The sequence below is a fragment of the Microtus oregoni genome, unplaced genomic scaffold, assembly GCF_018167655.1.
Source record: "Microtus oregoni isolate MIOR12 unplaced genomic scaffold, Mior012 000009F_ref0000495, whole genome shotgun sequence".
Lineage (NCBI taxonomy): Eukaryota > Metazoa > Chordata > Mammalia > Rodentia > Cricetidae > Microtus > Microtus oregoni.
Window position 1 is genome coordinate 56,992,650 of NW_024543068.1, and position 18,776 is coordinate 57,011,425.

Below are 18,776 nucleotides of genomic sequence, written 5' to 3' on the forward strand. Positions count from 1 at the left end.
TCAAGTACATGGTCCACATTTGACTAAAGTGAGCCCTTAGCAAATTTCCTGCTTTTTCAATTGCTGAGAAGGGGCTCATTATGTAACTCAGGATGCCTTTAAACTTGCAATCCTCCTGTCTCAGCCTCCCAAGGGCTAGAATTACAAGCATGTTCTACCACTCCTGGACACTCCAATAATTTTCCTAACGATATACCATAAAATACTGACAAAACTATTAAAGTCTTAATATAATTTCAAAGTCCTTCTTTAATTCTAATCCTCTAGCAGCACCAGATATGATTAAACTATATTTTCATCAATGGGGTGGGTAAAAATATTTCCTTGGTAAGAACTATCTCACTTTAAGTTCTTGTACAAAGTGAGGGTTTTAACATCGGATGTATAAATTGAGGACATGAACCCTCAAGTTGAAGGGATTTTTTTTTTTTTTTTTTGTAGATATGAGGGAGACTACAGCCTGAGGCATCTGGAAGAGTCCAGAGCAAGAAGAAAAAGTACTAGACCTCGTCATGAGAAGAGAGAGGGACAAGAGAGAGCATGGCTAAAATAGAAAGAGAATGGGGGGGGGGGTGGGGGGAGCCCATGAGCTGGAGTTTAGGAGAGAGTGAGGTGAAGTCAGGAGGCCAGCATATGTGCTGGTCACAGCACCACTGTTAGTCACTGTTCCCAAGTTCGTTTAAGACCAAACAGTTGCTTAAAAAGAAAAAAATCCACACCAGCACTATATTTAGAGAAATATCAGAATGCTGTGGAAGACTCAACAGACCCATTGAATCTGGCATTGAATTCAGAGAAAAGGTTTCGGTATGTGGAAATTGATTTGCTAATGGTGTCTTTTGTTTAACAATAAAGTGGCTTTTGTAAAGCCTCGCTGCAGCCAATTTATCAGAAGCTGACTTTTCTGCTGCTGCTAGATCCTTAGAACATGCTGGAGTGACTCTTAGACTGACCTGAATAATACAGAACACCGACATATGAGCTAAGCTTTATATATATAAAAAGCTAATAATATTATTCTCCAATAAAACTAGCAACCGAAGGCATTCTGAAAACCACCCAGTAAACTTACATTTGTAAGTAAATTTATATTTGAACAAAAACAAAAAAAGGCGATTCAGAAATGTCCTTAGTTGTGGGTGTACCTACAACCTAGTTGGTAAAGCCACAACGAGTTGGGAGTCTTTCAAAAGACCACAATTAAGGCAATCACTAAATAACACGATACACTTACACTGTAATCTCAACAGTGTTAGTCACAGCCTTTACTGTGCAACACACAGGACACATTCCTACACACACTTTATTTGGAATTGAGTACCGTGAAAACATTAAAAAAAAAAGAGGTCAATATAATAATGTTTTATTGAACTAGGAACTCTGGCACTGAAAGCGTGAACAACCCAAGGTAACGATGTCGTCACCAAGGGACGACCATAGAGCCCAAATCCCTTGACTCCTGGGCTGATGTTTTCCACTAATTGTGCTCCTTTCTACTCATCTGAGAGCTTCAAGTGTAAAGGGCTGGAGAAGGTAGAAGACCTACACGAACCAAGTCTGCTGGGTGGGAAGGCTCTGAAGGTCCTCCGCAATCGCCGCTGACACTTTCTTTTATTTTGGCTGAGCAAGATGAAAACAGCAACCACCGACCCAAGGGACCAAGAACTGGAACTAGGTACCGCCTGTTGTGGTAACTCTCTCTTCCTCGTCGCGGCCTGCTCTCTCTCACTTCTCCCTTCCCGCCAAACCTTAACGTGCCCCTTCCCCCACCCTGATCCTTCGGTCCCCATCTTCCTTCCTTCACCCCATCCCCGTCGGACCGAGACCTCCTGACACTCCCTCCAGTTTTAGCGGGGATTCACCGTGCCTGCCGTTGTTCTTGAAAGCGAGTGGTGGTCATCACTGCACACGCATTTCACCTGAGAAACTTTGGCAGGAGCGGGGGGAAAACGCGCGTGCCGAGCGGGTGCTGGGGCTCGTCAGGACAAAGCATGATTAGACAATGAGGACCTAGCCTTCCTACCCGGCCGCGGCTCTCAGTTTCTCTAGGGCGCCTACGGAGCGCGCGCCTATTTACACTTTCTCCTGCCCGGCGGCGGATCCGGGGGGGCATTCCAAACCGTTACTCCGCCTGCTGGGGTGGGACCAGCCCAACGGTTTGAGTCTGCGCTCTCGGCCGGCCGGCATGGGCGGACTACAAATCCCAGAAGGCCTCGCGCCTAAGGGGTGGGCAGGCGGCTTACCTGCCCGCCGCGCTTCCCTGTGGTACTTATTGCTTCCCAACTGCAATAGCTGTACTTCATACAGCTGATGGCTGCCTCCTTCAGGGAGCATTAGCAGTCTCGACACCGAAGCCCTCGCGTTCCCACTCTTTCTGCCTCAGTTCTGGCTATGCCTGAATCCCTCACCGGAGTCGGGTGGCGGAGGAGAGGGAGGGAAGCCTATGCCAGCGCTACCCGAGCGCACTTCCGCCTCAGGGCTCCGGAATGTAGAGCGCACGCGCTTGCTGCGACTCCGGAGCGACTCACTTCCGTTCCCACTGTGCCCTGCGAGCCGAATCATGGATCACACTGGTAAGGAGGCGGAGGCAGCGGGGGTCCTGGTTTCGTGCCCCCTTGGCTTGTGTGGGACGGGGTACAAGGGGTACTCTCGCCTCACTGCGCCGGGACGTGACGGAGAGGAAGCCAGCTCACAGACCAGGTCCCGGGCTGGCCCGCTGCTCCTCGGCCTACTCTTCGGAGCGGTACCTCCATCCTCGAGACCGGCAGCACTGCCTCTGCGGTGCTGCTGAGCTCGCCTTCCGGACACTGCGCCGCGCAGGCTTGTTGGGAACGGGAGGGTGCCGGTTCTTTTTTTGTCCCACCCCTCTCTTTATTCCGGTTGCTCTGCACTTTGTGCTGGGGAAATAGGCGGGTGGATTCCACTTTCGGAATTGGAGAAACGTCCAGACGCTTGGCGAGAGTGGGTTGTAGACTTCCTGCTGCCTCCCAGCTTCGGGTAGCTGCTGCAGTGGTCACCTCTCGTAGTTATTGTCTCTTTGGGTTTTCACAGACTAGAGGTTAGAGAAGAAAAGTCGAATACGGTTTTCGAAGTTATAAGCGGAGCATCTTTTCTAAACCCAAAGTATGCCCCGCCCTTCGACCGTGGTCCTTTTCGCTTCTTTTGGGGACATAATACAAAAATTTTAAGATCAAGACATTTCCATCTCAAATTCCAAGTAATAGTGGCTTCAGACTTTGTTTCGGCTGGCTTCGTTTTCTTGTTCTTAGTTATTGAAAGAGTGCACTTAGCTTTGAGCGCTTCAGACATACAGACAAGCAGGAGGAAAAGGCTCTTTAAGAATTGACGGAGGTGCCCGCAGTCTTCAAATTACTGCTTAATTACATAATTGCATGCAGATAGTTGTAGGCTTGGAGATAGAATGGTGGGTTGATAAGCAATAGGACTGTGTCCTTGTCTTCGAGTTTACATTCTATCAAAAGGGGCGGGCAGTTTTTTCTTTTTTAAAAACCGCTTATAGATTGTGGTGAGGACTTTAAGAAAACAGATGTAGAAATTTCAGAGAGTGCCAGGCAAAAGTGTTTTTGGAACGGTAAGAAGATGTAGAGAAGACCGATGTCTGTGGTTTAGTTAGCAAGAGCCCTAAGTTGAGAAGAGAAGGAAAACATGTTACCTTGTTCAAGAATTTGAGGATCATGGTAAACAGCTTTAATTTTAAGTGGCTATAAAGCAACTGAATAAAATTAGGCGTATAATATTTTAAAAATAACCCCAACTCTTCTATGAAGAATGGTGTAGGAGAGGAAGAACAGGAGTAAATCATTTAGGTGGCCCAGAGAGAGGCTCAGTTTAGTGAAAGTGTAGCACAGTGATAGAGCCTTACCTAGCTAGCACAGAGTCTGAGTTCAGTCCCCAGCAACGCCGTGGGGGGGAAAGTTGGGACAGGGCACAGACAACGGGCAATTGCAGTAAATACTTTGGTGGAGAATAAAACAGCTGCTAATGGATTGGTTTGTGGGTGTATGTGAAAGAAATGAGAAAAACTGAGTTCCTCACTAGAGCATCTTGGTCCTGCATGTGTAAAATATCCCACTTTCTAAGTTATTAATAAAAGGTTGCCTTGGTAGATAAAAATCATTCTAACATGAAAGGTCACTAATGAGCTAGTTAGAATTTAAAAAATTGAGTTTCCGGACAGCCACTCTTTCTGCTCAACAATAGTCTTTCTAGGCTTTAAATTACTTATGAGGCAGTCACCTTAATGCTTCATTGTTAATAGCTGTACATTTTGAGGGAAAAATAATCAAACTAAACAAACGACTCAGACTTTCACAAGACCTTAAATACAAATTTGAAAACTATTTGAATCACAGTGTCTTTGGCAAATCAAATTCCTATTAGCTAGTTAACTAGCTAATGATGATTTCTTGACTGAATATGCTTTTCAGAATAATGATTTTAATGTCAAAGGATCAAGAGGTCTTGTAAATGGAAGTATTGAAATGGAATTTTGCCAGAAAAAAATATTACAGATGTCTGTCTCTCAGCAAATTAATATTGCTTTATTTAGTGTTTCTCTGTATTGTAGAAGTGTCAGCAGTGGGCTGAGAGCCCCAGAGAGCACAGAGCGAGGAGGGCAAGCCCAAGGCCCTCTGGGGTGGAGGGAAGCAGAGACAGCTGACATGATGCTCCTGAAGCTTCTCCAAGGACAGCCCTTTCTTTCCCCACACTCCCAGGTCACAGACCGATAAGACCCTCCCTGCATTCTTTGGTCATTATAAGTGTTAATTGGCACTTAGGTAAATGTTACACAAATTTTGTAAAATACTGTTAAATTCTTTTTTGGGAGGTGGATGCTAGGGACCTGGACCCAGGATCTTCAGTACCTAGACAGGTTCTGCCAATACCTTGACTCTTTTTTTTTTTAAACCTTTTCTTTTTTTCCCTTTTTTCTTATAGTCACTGGTTTTGCTTGCACATGTGTCTGTGTGAGGGTCAGATCCCCTGGAATTAGAGTTACAGACAGTTACAGTTGTAAGCTGCCATGCTGGGTGCTGAGAGTCAAACCCAGATGCTTTGGAAGAACAACCAGTGTTTTTGAAACTATATAATAAAGTGTTACTACATTTAAAGGTAGATTCACACATTAAATGGCCAATTATTTTTATTCCTTATGTAATAACCAGGTATTTCTTTATTATCGTGTTTTGGTGTTTTGCTACTATGCATGCTACGTTTTTATTCTTAATTTTAAAAAGGCCCCAAACAAACCCCAGAATGTTGTCTCTTGAAATCTCTGAAGCAACTCGTAGCTTCAAGAAACAGCAGGGTGTATGAAGCGAGTTCCAGGACTTCCCGGGCTACATAGAGAAACCCTGTTTCAGAAAAAGAGAAGCAGCAGGCTCTGGGCTGGAGAGATGGTTCTGTGTTTAAGAGCACTGGCTGCTCTTCCAGAGGACCCGGGTTCAGTTCCCAGCACCCAGATGGCCGCTCTTCTAATTTCTGGAGAATCTGACACCTTCACACAGACATACATGCAGGCAAACACAAATGCACATGAAATAAAATAAATAAGAATTTTATAAAAGAAGAAAGGGCTAGGACTGTTCAGAAGATGGAGAGCTTGTGTGAGGTGCTTGGAAGCTGCAGATAAAGTGTGCTATTTGCATTCATGAAGGTAACACCACTAAGAATCCTTTTGATATCTGAAGGGCAACAGGTTGGTTTTTATCAAGGGAAAAGGTCATCTGCCATATCTCTATAGCTGGTAGATACTTCTGTGTGGATGAGCAAATGCAGTGAAGACTGATGAGCTACATGAGCAGACTTTTAGTGCAGTGTTGAGGGTGGATCAAATTAGGGATTTGTAGCTAATCATGTAATCCCCTCTCCGTGAAAAACATCCTAAAAGAAGTTTGCAGTTGAAAGGGTAGAAAGTAGACAGATGTCTTATCATTGAGACCATTTTGAAATACATTTGGCTTTACCGAATTTAATGTGGACATTTGGCTATAAGTCATGATTGTAATTCTTGCAGGAACTCTGTCCATTAATTTGTGTTTGAAACATTATAATTTTATTTTATTTTTATTTTTTATTTTTTTGTTTTTCTAGACAGGGTTTCTCTGTGGCTTTGGAGCCTGTCCTGGAACTAGCTCTTGTAGACCAGGCTGGCCTCGAACTCACAGAGATCCGCCTGTCTCTGCCTCCCGAGTGCTGGGATTAAAGGCATGCGCCTCCACCGCCCAGTGAAACATTACAATTTTAAAGTTATATTTGCATTGCCAATTTTTAAGCATTTCCCTTTTTGTCTTAGGGTAAAATTGATATTTTATGTTACATATATATCTTTACGTACTTAAAAAAGTAAGGCTTTATGAATCAGTTCTGTGAAATAATGTACCTATTGTTCATGGACAAGAATTCTTTTTTATTCCATAGATAAGATTTTTAAAGACTAGAAAGTGTCAGTTGTTGAGACCTAAGTCTGAATCACAGTTTTTTATTGCAGTGTTGACTTTTTAACTAAGGATATCTGTTATATCTCTAGAAATGTTATAATACAAATAATGTGTTTTTTATTAAATGGTCTAATTTTTGTAAATGCCTTGAATACTTTTTAGAAAAAAAATGTTATGCTTAAAGGAATAATTACCTCTTTAAAGCCAACACATAGGCCAACAAACTGGCTTAGCAGGTAAAGAAAGACCTGCTAACTGATGAGGACTGGAGTTCAGCATCTGGGCCTCATGTGGCAGGAGAGAAGAACTCACCCCACAGTTGCCTTCTGACCTGCACATGTCCACTGTGGCTCCATTGCACTGGCGCGCGCACACTCTTACACAAAATTAAAACTTAATACATGTCAGATATCGATTGAGTATTGGGTTTCCAATTTTATTGTTTGTCTTTCTGTAAATTTACTAGGTTTCCTGAGTGGCTACTTTGCATGTTTAATAATTAGACATATATGTAGAGACAATTTTGGTTTTTTTCTCCTTTATATTTAAAAATCTACTACAATTTGTGAGGTTTCTTTCTTTGCATTTTATTTTATTTTTAATAATTTATTTAATCTTATTTTACGTACATTGGTATGAGGGTGTCAGATTCCCTAAAACTGGAGTTACAGGCAGTTATGAGCTATATGTGGATGCTAGGAATTGAACCTGGGTACTCTGGAAGAGCAGCTAGTGCTCTTAATTGCTGCACCAACCATCTCCAGCTCCTCCTTACATTTTTAAAAGGTTTATGTTTCTGTAAACTACTACGGAATTATATGGGAGTTTTTATTGTTCAAAGTTGTAGAAAGAGATAATCTGTAACTTTTATCAACTTCTGAAAGGGTTCTGTTTCTCAAAAAAAAGGGTACCCAAAAGCATTACTTTAAAGGCTTATCCCAGATGAAGAATATTAGCAGTTACACTTAAGTCAGTCTGGTATTTAAAAGCAGAACCAAGATCTTCACTTTATTATTTATACTTGTAGAACAATTTTTAAAAGGAAAAGAAATTACAATTCCCTCTCTTCCATTCATATAGACAATGAGTTACAAGGCACTAATAGTTCTGGATCCTTGGGTGGTCTTGATGTTCGCAGAAGAATTCCTATAAAACTCATCTCCAAACAAGCCAACAAAGTGAAACCTGCAGCTCGAACTCAAAGGACTATTAGCAGGATGCCTGCAAAGGCCCCACCAGGTGATGAAGGTAACTTGTTTAAGACGTTTAACAGTTGTATTTTATCTAGTGCACCAGTTAGTCCTCTTGGTTTTATTTTATTAAACCTATTCTAAATTTTAACCTTACACTTTATTTTCTAACCTTTTAATTAAGCTGAATGATGATAACGCACACCTTTAATCCTAGCAATTGGGAGGCTCAGGCAGGCGGGTCTCTTGAGTTTGAGGTCAGTCTGGACTATACAATTAGTTCCAGGATAGCAAGGGCTACATAGAAATTTTGTCGGGGCTGGAGAGATGGCTCAGAGGTTAAGAGCATTGCCTGCTCTTCCAAAGGTCCTGAGTTCAATTCCCAGCAACCACATGGTAGCTCACAACCATCTGTAATGGGGTCTGGTGCCCTCTTCTGGCCTGCAGGCATATGCACAGACAGAATATTGTATACATAATAAAAATAAATAAATAAATAAAAACTTTAAAAAAAGAGAGAAATTTTGTCTAGAAAAAAACAAAAATAAAAGGTGGGGGTGGGGTGGGGGGTTGCCAGGTGTGGCTCATGCCAGCTGAGGCCAAAGGACTATAGTTTGATACCAGACACTGTCTCAAGCATATTAATTAGTCTCAGGTGGTTTCACTTTTTTTCTAGTAATTTGTTTTGCTGTAATTGTTGTAGTACAAACATTAAAAACTTGACTTGGGGGATGGCGAGATTAGTGGATGAGGGCAATTGCCAAATAAGCCTGGTGAATAAAGAGGAAGGTGAGAACTGACGTCCAGAAGTTGTTTTCTGACTTCCACTGGCACACTGTGTCACATGTGCAAGCCCATCCCTCATATCATGTATACAACAAATAAAAAATGTAAAGACTTGATTTGTACATTTTAGAATTCATCAGATCCTGCTAAATTAATCCTCAGAAAGAGTTTGGACTATTTCTTATTAACTTAAACAGTTTTTTGAGGCAAGGTCTTCATCCTTGAATTTGAGCAGCCTTGCTGCCTCGGCCTTCTGAGTGCTGTGACAGAAACTCAAGTGTATGGATGTCTTTTCATAGTCCTAGCCGCCGCGTGTCTGAGTTCTGCCGTCTGTTGTGACTGGTGCCTTTCTCTTAGCTTCTGAGTTCTTTGTAAAAGTGGCGGTGTTAAATGTCTTTGTAGTTCATTTATCTTTTAAATTTTGTGTATAAAATATTACTGTAAAGAACTTGAACCTTCTAGGTAGTAAGTTAACTAGAGTTTGCTATTTCACTTTCCTGTCTTCCCATTTATTAGAAGTCAGCAAACTGGCGTACAGGTCAAATTTGGTTCCTTTAAAAAAACAAAAAAGTTACTGTTCAGGTGAGTATTGCTCGTGGCTGCTTTTCCACTATCATGGCAGAATTGAATAGATTGAAAGCCGAAGAAAACAGTTTGTGCCTCTCCGAAAAGTAGTCATGTATGCCACGTTTTCCCTAGAACTCAGTAATTTTTTGGGTTTGACATGTTGATTTTCCTTAGCTTGACTTTTAATGATTTCCAGTTTTTATGAAGTTTAAATAGGTTGTATAAGAGTTTAGGGGCACTCAATTATCACTTTCACTTTGAACTATGTAGTTTTTTGGGATTAATTAAAAAGTGTAGTTCAAGCCAGGAGGTGGTGGTGCACACCTTTAATCCCAGCGCTGGGGAGGCAGAGGCAAGCGGATCTCTGTGAGTTCAAGGCCAGCTTAGTCTACCAGAGCTAGTTCCAGTACAGGCTCCAAAGCTACAGAGAAACCTTGTCTTGAAAAACAAAACAAAACAAAACAAGTGTGCAGCTTGGGGTGATGGTGGTGGTGGCGCACACCTTTAATACCAGCCCTTGGGAGGCAGAGGCAGGTGGATCTCTGAATTCGAGACCAGTCTGGTCTGCAGAGTGAGTTCCAGGACAGCCAAGGCTACACAAGGAAATCCTGTTGTGGGGAGGTGGGCGGTGCTATCAACCTTAAAAACTGGCTTGACTTTCTGTGTATACCCATTAATAGCTGTGCACAAAATGTGTATGCTTTGACCACTCTGTTTACCAAAACAGAGGGCCAAAAGGAGTCAAGAGAACCTTGTCACCATAGAGAGATATTTTTTATCTTTTGTTTGTTTGGTTGGTTTTATGAAACAGGATTTCTCTGTGTAGCCATGCGTAGCTCTGTAGATCAGGCTAGCTTTGAACTCAGAGATGCACCTGCCTCGGCCTCATAAGTGCTGGGATTAAAGTGTGTGCTACCACCGTCTAGTAGTATTCTTAGCTTTACTTAGGTAATTGGGTTCTACCTGCACTTCCCATCAGATGGGATGAGATGAGAGGCTTACCATCAACTTTTTGATTAGACTGGAGATGCTCAGCCCGTTTGGTCTTCATAGTGTTCTGTTACATGAGAATTATATATGTTCTAAATGAGTGGATACTGGTAAGTATTTTGCCTCCTGTGACTAGGGAGAGGCTTTAGCTAAAAGGATCAAATGTATTCATTTGCTGTATCTGAAACCATTCTCACTTTGAGAGGGAAGTCATGAAAAGGCTGTAGAATTGATAATATACTGTGGCAATCAAATCAGTCACTTGTACCTGGATGCTACTTTTGTAGATGGTTAAGAATAGATGATAGTGTGTTTAAAAATTGTACAGTAAGCATGATGGTGGGAATTGGTGAGGTTTTGTAGTAGGGATACTGTGTGGAGTTGAGAAGAGCATTGACTAAGACTCTTGTAGGTCTGGTCCTGGCCCTGTCACTCAGCCTATAATTATAATGGTGATTTGTATATCCACTGCATATTGTCCTTTGTTAAGTACTAGAAATGGACTAGATGATCACCAAGATCAGCTGGCATTTTAAACTAGTTTTGATAATCATGTACTTAGATCTCTGAAAGTCATCAGTAACATTTTTCAGCAAATAGATCTATTTTGGCATGTAAATACACTTTAAAAATGAAATTTGAAGTTAGAAAATGTAACTTTTTTTCTCTTAGAAGGATTTGATTATAACGAAGAGCAACGGTATGACTGTAAAGGGGGTGAACACTTTGGGAGTCAGCGAAGATTTCCAGGACACCTTTTTTGGGATTTTAAGGTATGACTAAAAATGAAAAATTAAACATTAAGTATCAGTATGAATTTTTAGTATGTCTGTCTAACTTTTAGCACACGTAAGTCCACTTGCTTCATTCTACATCTTCAAAAATAATTTGAGGTAATTTTCAGTAAACCAAATAAAATCAAGAGTCACTATTTAAGGAGAACAAGCAAACGGGTTTACACTAAGCAGCTTTTATTTCTGTTTGTAGTAAAAACTGTTACAAAATCCTAACCATTTTTCTGTGAATTGATAAGTACAATTTTCAGAATTGCTTAAAGAGGAAATTTTAATTATCATTTCAACAGATAAACATCTTAGGTGAAAAGGATGATACACCAGTTCATTTCTGTGACAAATGTGGATTGCCTATTAAAGTCTATGGGAGAATGGTAAGTACAAATACAGAATGCATTTGTGTAGAGGTAGGATTCAGAAATACAGCTTACTATTTTTTATAAATAATTTTGAAGCATATTATATAGCAAAAAAGCTAAGAGAAGTTTTATAATACTATGAATTTAATATAGTTATTCTTTACTATTTTGGAATAGTTTCCGGAGAAACACAGTTAAGATAAAACACATTTAGTATTCTTCAGGAGCTTTTAACTTGCAGGGTCTTTCTTCAGTATTGATGGATTCACATACCTATCTGAAAATAGAAGCAGGTGCCAGGCCAGGTAGGATAATCCCATAATCCTAACACTCTGAAGGCTGAGGCAGAAGGATCATAAGATCAAGGCCTGCCCCAGGTGCCTCACAGCTTAAGGACAACCTGAGGTACAGGTGAGCATTAGCAGATATACATAAATTTATGTATTTAGAATAGTAGCTTCTATTTTCAGATAGGTGAATCCATTAATACTGAATAGAGACCCTGCACGTTAGAAGCTCCTGAAGAACACTAAATGTGTTTTATCTTACTGTGTTTCTCTTGAAACTATTCCAGAACAGTAAAGAATAACTATATATTTTCATATAAATTTTCAAAAACTTGTGATTAAGCCGGGCAGTGGTGCATACCATTAATTCCAGCACCCAGGAGGCAGAGGCAGGCTGGCCTGTGAGTTTGAGGACAGCTAGGGCTACATATAGAAAAATCCTGCCTTGGAAAAAAAAAATCAAGTAAAAAAATAATAAATAATTGTTAGCTGCTATTGGTATACAGTCAAAAGTATTGACTGTATTTAAATAGTTCCTGTGTGTCTTCTGTCTGTAGATCTTTGTACTATTATTGAAATATTTTAAATTGAAATATTATTTAAATATTTTAAATTTTAAATTGGTCTAGGATGCCTAACTATGGTATTTTTGTTTACAGATTCCATGCAAGCATGTCTTTTGCTATGACTGTGCTATTTTACATGAAAAAAAGGGAGATAAAATGTGCCCGGGGTAAGATATGGTCATCTTTATATTTATCTAATGGTAGTGATGGTTTAAATAGACAAGGATGCAAATGTGCTGGCTGAGTTGGTGTTAGCCTTCTCTGCAAGGTGGAGTGAACCTCTGAGTTAGTTATTCAGAGAAGGTAAAATGATGGAATCTCTTCGGCACCATAGGAATGGTGTTGTTTGTCTGAATGGGGCACAGAAGCAAATATAGTATGGTTGGTGATTGAGAACACTCTTTCCAAAATTAGAATGAATATTTTTTTAAAATACTAATTGTATGTGAATAATGTGTGTAAGAGTCAGAAGGCAATCTGGTGGAGTCAGCGCTCCTCTCCAGTGTTACGGATGTTCTGGGATAGAGCTTGGATTAGCAGGCTGTGGGGTAGAGCTTGGATTAGCAGGCTTGTGGAGTCAGCGCTCCTCTCCAGTGTTACTGATGCTCTGGGGTACAGCTTGGATTAGCAGCCTGCATAACAAGCACTTCCCTGCTGAGCTGTCTCACTGGCCCCAGGATTAGAATTCTTGAGTTCAAGTCCCTGTTTTGCTATTTATATCTATGTGATATAAACTGGGTTTTATGTCTGTAAACTCCCTGGGTGGGTTATTTTTAAGATGAAATGAGGATGAATGGATAGATAGATAGGTGGAACAGTAGAATCTGGCATATATTAAACACTGTGCCTGTATAAATTGTTACTATATATAAAACAGGTATGTCTTGAGTGGTAGACACCATGATACATCAAGTTTATTTTGGGATGGCTGGAATTTGTATTAATTTAGAACCCCCTGATAAGGAAGCCTTGAGAAAAACAGATTGAAACTTCCTTGGTTTAGCTCATAGCTTCCCAACTTCTCTCTAAACCTGTACTTGAATGTATTCCAGGCAGTAGTATTGGTTGCTAACAAAGGTACGAACAACTATAAGGGAAGATTTCCCCTTAATGGTGTAGGAAATGGACATCATAAGGAAATAAAGGGGTGATTTGTTATGACCCAATGACAGCTGATTTTCTTGGCATGTTTCAACAGGGTTTTCAAGTTACAGATTATAAAATATATACTACGTTAAAAGAATAGTTCTATAGAATTATAATTCAGAAGAATATGAAATTGGAAGTATGTATTATAGCCTTTGTTGGGTGTTTTCTCTAATTCCTATTTCCCAGTGCAGTGTACATTCATTATTGCATAGCAAATGTTCTTGTTCCACTAAGATGAAGGACTAGGCTGTAGAGATTGCTCGGAGTTCACATGGTGGTGCTCAACCATCTGTGATGAGATCTGGTGCCCTCTTCTGGCCTACAGGCATACATGCTGACAGACATAATAAATAAATAAAAGTCTTAAAAAAATAAGATAAAGCACTAAAATGTGATGAAATATTACATGTAGTGAACGTAAAAGATTTTTTCTTTTCATAGATGTTCTAATTAATATTAAATATTTAAAAGCAAAATGTAGTTTTTAGATAACTAGATGTTTTCCACTTTGCACCTCACTTATATAGTCCTTAGCTGTCTAGAGAGAAACCTGTTCAGATCCAATTCAGGAAGTAAAGTTAGCAACCAGAATTAGTAAAAGTAGTACATACTACTGCTTTTAAGCATCATCCAATAGACAAGATTTCAACCTATTTAACATGGAGATGTTTCTGAGTATACTGTGAATTAGATGGTGGAAAAGCAAGGATGTACAAACTGGCCCCAAATGAGCAGCACACTAGCATCAAAAACACTTGCCCCACAGTGAGGGTGGGCAGGAGACAACAGAACTCTGAATTCCGTGCTTGTGAATGACACTTCCCTTACCATTCTTGGATACAGATCATATAGTTATAGAAAATTAATGCGCTTTATCTAAGTTTTGAGAAATAAAAGGTCTCTCTTTTTTGGTTTATTGAGACAGGGTTTCTCTGTGTAATGGCCCTCCTAGCTGTCTGGAACTTGCTGTGTAGACCAGACTGGCCTCGAACTAGCAGAGATCCGCCTGTCTCTGCCTCTCAAGTAATAGGATTAAAGGTGTGTGCGCTACCACCCCGCCGAGAAATAAAAGGTACAATTCAGAGTTCAGAGGTAAAAATATTCTCAGGTTGGTAAAGATGCTAATGATTAATATGTGAGACAAATAGGCAACATTAAAGGTTCACTAACAGTAGTTAAATATTTTTTTAATTTTGCAGATACGTAGCATTTTTAAAGTAACCAGAAAGTGTAAAATAAATGTGCTTATCTGTATTCTGTTTTTAATCAACTTTTCCCCTTCCTGTCCAGCTGTAGTGACCCCGTGCAGCGGATTGAGCAGTGTACACGAGGCTCTCTCTTCATGTGTAGCATTGTTCAAGGTTGCAAGAGAACGTATCTGTCTCAGAGAGACTTACAAGCTCATATCAACCATCGCCATATGAGAGCTGGGAAGCCTGTTACCCGTGCTTCACTTGAGAATGTTCATCCTCCTATTGCCCCTCCTCCAGCCGAGATCCCCGATCGTTTCATAATGCCGCCGGACAAGCACCATATGAGCCATATTCCTCCCAAGCAGCACATCATGATGCCGCCACCTCCTCTGCAGCATGTGCCGCATGAGCACTACAGTCAGCCACACGAGGATATCCGTGCTCCTCCAGCGGAATTGTCCATGGCTCCACCTCCACCTCGTTCGGTCAGTCAGGAAACCTTTCGTATTTCAACAAGAAAACACAGCAATTTAATAACTGTCCCTATTCAGGATGACTCAAGTTCAGGTGCTAGAGAACCACCACCTCCTGCCCCAGCGCCTGCTCACCATCATCCTGAATATCAGGGCCAACCAGTGGTATCGCACCCTCATCATATTATGCCTCCACAGCAACATTATGCACCACCCCCACCTCCTCCACCACCAATAAGCCATCCAATGCCACATCCTCCCCAGGCTGCAGGTACTCCTCACTTGGTGTATAGCCAAGCTCCACCTCCACCAATGACCTCTGCTCCACCACCAATAACCCCTCCCCCTGGACATATTATTGCCCAGATGCCACCTTATATGAATCATCCTCCTCCAGGACCCCCCCCACCTCAGCATGGTGGTCCACCTGTAACTGCACCCCCTCCTCACCATTATAACCCTAACTCTTTACCCCAGTTTACTGAAGATCAAGGAACTCTGAGCCCTCCATTTACACAACCAGGAGGAATGAGTCCTGGTATATGGCCTGCACCAAGAGGTCCACCACCACCTCCACGAATGCAGGGCCCGCCTTCTCAAACCCCACTACCTGGACCACATCATCCAGATCAAACAAGATACAGACCATATTACCAGTGATAATAGTGTTTTGAACTGAAGATATGACAAGGAAAAAGATTAAATTAGTCAATCTTATAATTAAGCTTTGTTGGGGGAAGGAAAAATACCTCTTGAGGTGGCTATAAACACAAAGTCTTGTCCCATAAAATGGTTTTAAATCTTGACCTTAGGATTGCTTTCAGATACTATACTGTAGTGCAGAGCAGTGGCTTGTTGAGCACAACTGTATCTTAGCAACTGTTATTTTGGTGTGGTGAATTGACCCTGAAGTGACCATTTGTAAAAAAAATTGAAAAATTTTCACTGTTCCATTTTCAAAATACTGCTTTTATTAATAAACCCAGTGTTTAGTTTTTCTTGTGATGCATTTTGTTAACCTATATAAAGGATTAAATTTCAAGATGGTTGTAAAAATGCTGTTTTATGTGAATTTAAGTACAGCCATATAATTTTTCTTAAACCATATGTTCTACCACTAATTTTCCAAAGTTAAAATAAAGTTCTAAAAGTAAAACTCTACTAAATTATAACCAGGCAGACTGTTACATGATAGGGAATTACTTCACATTTTAGGCATTGAAACTTCAAGGGGTCTTAATTATGAAGTGCACTTGGATTTCCTTTTGTCTTTGGACTGCCCACGGAGCGCCAAGCTACATGAGAATTCCGATGACAGTGTAGTTGTGTGACATGTCCCAAGGCCTTCTGATCATTTGGAAAATGACTGGCTTTGCAGGCTCTAAGCTGCTGATGAGAAGCTGTTCTCATCGATGCTTAAGTTATATCACTTTATAGGATTGTTGGAATGGTGTTTTTTGGATGAAATGTGTTCTGTGTTCACCATCTTAACCTACGTTTTAGGGCTGATGAAGTTTTATTTAAATCTGCATTTCTTCCTAGTACTTTGATTCTGTGTTTTCGTGTGTTCTTGTTTATGGAACTATAAACTGCAGCTTGAGTGCTGTGGAGGAATTTGACTAATGTATTCGCAAAGGGTGTTTCTTGAAAAACCACAAACTAGCATTTACTCAGGTTTCATTGCTGTGGTTTTTCCTCCAGTTTGAAATTGTAAAACTATCATTTCTTTTGTTGTTGTTGTTTGTTTGTTTGTTATAAAGCATTCTAACATTGTAGTGTGGAATCAATAGTGAAGACAACCAGATAATTTTGAATTGGACAGAAAAAAAGTAATACTTAGATTGTGAAGTTCAGTGCCATGAAAGGTGCCTTTGGAGTCAGTGTTTGCATTATCAGGACTTGTTACAGTTCATTGAAGATGACCACTCAGTTTATACAGCTTTCTTACGTATAAGTCATCATTCTTAGGATATTATTATATATCCTTTGAATTGACTAAACCCTTGTGAAGCTTTTCTTCCCCCTTAAAATGGTGCATAATATAAACATGGTGTGTAGAATGCAGATATCTTTTATTAGGGAGTTTGTAGTATAAAAATGTAGGCATTTGTTTTTGACAAAGGGTATACTGATTGGTAATTCACCATTTTTTTCTGTCAGGTACAGGAACATTCTTGTGTTAGGTAATCAGATACAAAATCATTTCTGAACTTAGCACAGGAGTAAATATGAATGGCCATTTCATCCTTGGCTGGCCAAGAAAAACCAAAAAACGAATGCAGTTTTTCTTTCTTTTTTTTTTTTTTTTTTTGGTTTTTCGAAGCAGGGTTTCTCTGTAGCTTTGGTGCCTGTCCTGGAACTAGCTCTTGTAGACCAGGCTGGCCTCGAACTCCCAGAGATCCGCCTGCCTCTGCCTCCCGAGTGCTGGGATTAAAGGCGTGCGCCACCACCGCCCGCCCTGCAGTTTTTCTCCCCACATGTAGCAGTTTGAGAGTCAGGTTTGCTCACGCACTATTTCTAGTGAGAAGTTTTTGTTATTAGAAGTTTTTGTTATTAGAGAGTGAAATAGTGTGACGTGGTGAGTGTTCCATCATATTACTGTAGGTATGTGGATTGGTGCAAACTTGATTCCTTCTCATACCCCTGTTTAGGAGCTTTTTACATATTACTGTTAAAAATCCAAATAACTTTTTGTTTCATGTAACTAGAAAATAGCCAGATTCATGTAAGAGCTTCTTAACTGTTTATGAGAAGCTCTTGTAATTGAGATTTACTAGGGTTGGGTGTGGTAAGAAATCACTTTGCCTATATTTTGGACCAAAAAATCAATATCATGAAAAAAAAATCCTGCATTATGAGAATTCTTGTAGGCATTTAACAACAATTTTCAGTTATGTTAATAAACATTATACTGGGAGGCAGGTCAGATGAATGTCTTGTAATAGACAAAATTTAAAATGTTAGGCTTGAATTTATCAGTTAATTGTTTGATGAGGGTGGGTGGGTAGACAGATAACAGGATTGCTGTGAAGTGTCTGTTCTTGAGGAAAAGGTTGTGAATCCCAGTGCATTTCAGGGAAGCCTTTGAATCTGTCTGTGGTGGACGTAAGTCTAAATGTATGTGTGTCTCATTAATTTCTCTTAAAACTACTGAGGTGGCAGTCAATTCTTAAAAACAATAAAATGGAAGCATAAATACTGTTTTGCTGAGATGAGTTTTTACCCAATGGTGACATGTTTGGGAGACCGCAGAGCTTTCCACAGCTTCATGGTAAAATTAGATTCACGTTTTAAATGCTTATAACCAAAAAGTTGGCTGGTGTTATTTCTTTGGGGTATTTGTTCAGAGTTTGTGAGTACTTTAGTATTTGGGAAAAGATCCATTTCTAAGATTTGTAAAGAGTTGTTCTCATTTTCCCTGTAAAAGCTACTTGTTTAAAATTGTGTGCATACTAGTCAGATACGTTGGAAATATAAATAGAAAAAATTGGAGCATTTCTATAATTCTTAAGTAGCGGCTGTGTGAGGCACGCAGAACTGCTCAAAGAGAGTCATATAGGTTTAGATATAGGCCTACATTTCTGTTTTAGATAATACCAAGAGTATGTAATAATTGTAAATCCCTAAAACAGAAACAATTGGCCGTCAAATTATCCGATTGATATTAAAGGAAGTTTGACACAGTCATACTCAATCATACTCTATTCTGATTGAAGTGAATTTATTTTTATTCACTGGTTTATAATGTTATAAACCTAGAAACCAAGCAGAGTGTGCTTATTAGGGTAGTTGTACAATCTAATAAAGCAATGCAGGCTGTACTAAGCCTAGAGAGGAGGGGCTAGATAAGCCTGCAGGTAACTATTCTGAAGCACTTCTAGTAAAAACTGACTAGACTTTTAACACCCCTTCAATTTCCCCTCAGTGAAGAGAGCACTTTTTGGAGAACCTTAAAGTACAT

The 18,776-nt window shown here is 40.2% G+C and overlaps 1 protein-coding gene across 4 annotated transcripts; it reads left to right on the forward strand.

Moving 5' to 3' along the window:
• Positions 1-2,172: 2,172 nt before the first annotated feature.
• On the forward strand, positions 2,173-18,011 carry Cbll1 (Cbl proto-oncogene like 1). 4 transcript variants are annotated; one of them, XM_041658649.1, is made up of 6 exons: positions 2,173-2,573; positions 7,542-7,709; positions 10,670-10,767; positions 11,079-11,162; positions 12,094-12,167; positions 14,440-18,011. In XM_041658649.1, the coding sequence occupies exons 1-6, from the start codon at positions 2,444-2,446 to the stop codon at positions 15,473-15,475; spliced, it is 1,590 nt and encodes a 529-aa protein (XP_041514583.1). In that variant the 5' UTR covers positions 2,173-2,443; the 3' UTR covers positions 15,476-18,011. The 4 variants fall into 4 exon arrangements, with proteins under 4 accessions (XP_041514583.1, XP_041514584.1, XP_041514582.1 ...); XM_041658650.1 differs by having other exon boundaries at positions 7,542-7,700; positions 10,667-10,767; XM_041658648.1 differs by having other exon boundaries at positions 2,174-2,573; positions 10,667-10,767.
• Positions 18,012-18,776: the final 765 nt, after the last annotated feature.